The sequence below is a fragment of the Propithecus coquereli genome, unplaced genomic scaffold, assembly GCF_000956105.1.
Source record: "Propithecus coquereli isolate 6110/MARCELLA unplaced genomic scaffold, Pcoq_1.0 Scaffold246, whole genome shotgun sequence".
Classification (NCBI taxonomy): Eukaryota; Metazoa; Chordata; class Mammalia; order Primates; family Indriidae; genus Propithecus; species Propithecus coquereli.
The window spans coordinates 2656954-2659121 of record NW_012148019.1 but is presented as its reverse complement, the minus strand read 5'-3'; the positions used below and the strand labels follow the sequence as shown (position 1 = coordinate 2659121).

The following is a 2168-nucleotide window of genomic DNA, read 5'->3' as shown; positions in this document are numbered from 1 at the left end:
AAAACATTAATCTCCTTGTATATCTCCATCAAAGCTCTTGGGTGACCAGGTGCATTGTCAATGAGCAGTAATACTTTTGAAAGGAAGCTTTTTTTCTGAGCAATAGGTCTCAACAGTGGGCTTAAAATATTCAGTACACCATGCTGCAAACAAATGTGCTATCATCCAGGATTTGTTTTTCATTTACAGAGTACATGCAGAGTAGATTTAACATAATTCTTAAGGGCCCTAGGATTTTCAGAATGGTAAATGAGCACTAGCTTCACCTTAAAGTCACCAGGTATATTAGCCCCCAAAAGGAGAGTCACCCTGTCCTTTGAAGCTCTGAAGCAAGGCATTGACTTCTCCCTAGCTATTAAAGCTCTAGATGGCATCTTCTTTCAGTAACACGTCATTTCACCTACACTGAAAATCTGTTGTTTAATGTAGCCACCTTCATCAGTTTGCTTCTGGATAACTTGCTGCAGCTTCTATATCAGCATGTGTTTCACCTCACACTTTTATGTTATGGAGACAGCTGCTTTCCTGAAACCTCATGAACTAAACCTCTGCTAGCTTCAAACTTTTCTTCTGCAGCTTCTTCACCTCTCTCCGTCTTCGTAGAATTGAAGAGAGTTAGGACCTTGCTCTGGATTAGGCTTTGGCTTAGGTTGTGGTTAGTTTGATCCTCTATCCAGACCACTAAAACTTTCTCCGTATCAGCAACAAGGCTGTTTTGCTTTCTTACCATTCACGTGTTCGTTAGAGCAGCACTTTCAGTTTCCTTCAGGATCATTTCCTTTGCATTCACAACTTGGCTGACTGATTAGCATAAAAGGCCCATCTTGGCTTTTGACACACCATCCTCACTGAGCTTACTTATTTCTAGCTTTTGATTTAAAGTGAGAGACATACAACACTTCTTTTCACTTAAATACTTAGAGAGCATCATAGGGTTATTAACTGATCTAATTTCAATATTACTGCATCTCAGGGAATAGGGAAGCCCCAGGAGAGGGAGCATGATGGGGAACAGCCAGTCGGTGGAACAGTTACAACACATACAACATTGATTGATCAAGTTTATCCTCTTATATGGGTTTGGTTCATGGTACCCCAAACAATTACAAAAGTAATATCAAAAATTATTGATCACAGATCACCATAACAGATATAATAATAATGAAAAAGCTTGAAATATCAAGAGAATTACGAAAATGTGACAGAGTCATGAAGTAAGCAAATGCTATTGGAAAATAGCATTGATAGACTTGTTCAATACAGGGTTGCCACAAACCTTCAATTTATAAAAAATGCAATATTTGGAAAGCATAAAAAGCAAAGCACAATAAAGTAAAGTATGCCTGTACAACGTACTTACTTCTTCTAAGTGTGTGTGCGCATGTGTGTGTACATATATACATCCTCCTATAAACAGGAGTGCATACGTGGGATGTATTTTCAGATGTGTTTTGACTAATGCCGGCAAGATGAATCTCTCAGGCTTTTCAATATTTAATTTCTTGCACAGTTTTTGTTTACTATTTCAAAGGTAATGACATTTAGTTGAAGTAACATTTGCCTATAGCTCAAATGAAAGAAAAGGAATTTTCAGGAAAAAAAGTTTAATATTTTAAGAATTACAACTGCACCGATCTACTTGCCTGGTGTTGAAGCCATCTCTGAAGCTGTTCTGTTGGCAGCCAGGTTCAAATCAGCGAAAGCTGCGTTAGGCTTAAACGCTGTTGTCATTGCAGGCACTGCTGAGGACTTAGATCTTTCTAACGAAGTTCCTGGAAGGTCAAACTGCAACAGTTTGTGGGAACTTGGAGATAGGGGAGAAGTTGGAGTTTTCTGAGATCTTCCCCTGTCTGATGAGACACTAGAAGTTTTGTTTCACAAAGACATTAGAGAAAGGAAAACTACTTCACAAGCCAGCTAAACGATTTGTAGGAACATACATTACTTTCTTTATCAACATTAGCTTTGAGAACCGTGACTTAGGCATGTATTCGTTCAGTATAGTCTCTATGCCGAATGAATGAACTATGACTATTCCTCAAATTGCTAGATTTACAGTGGTAAACAAGCCAAGCTCTATCCTAATAAACTCTGTCCTAAATAAAATGGAAAGGGAGTCTCTAATTAAACTAGCACTTAACTCTTTCCTCTACGATGTACATTTATCA

General features: G+C 38.2%; 1 protein-coding gene across 1 annotated transcript in view; it reads right to left on the bottom strand.

Annotated features, from left to right (window-relative positions):
* Positions 1-2168, bottom strand: part of CEP350 (centrosomal protein 350kDa) — a 175594-nt gene that overhangs the window by 101667 nt on the left and 71759 nt on the right. The window contains exon 16 of the mRNA XM_012646529.1: positions 1644-1861. Coding sequence (XP_012501983.1) covers positions 1644-1861 — 218 coding nt within the window. The remainder of the gene's footprint in view (positions 1-1643; positions 1862-2168) is intronic.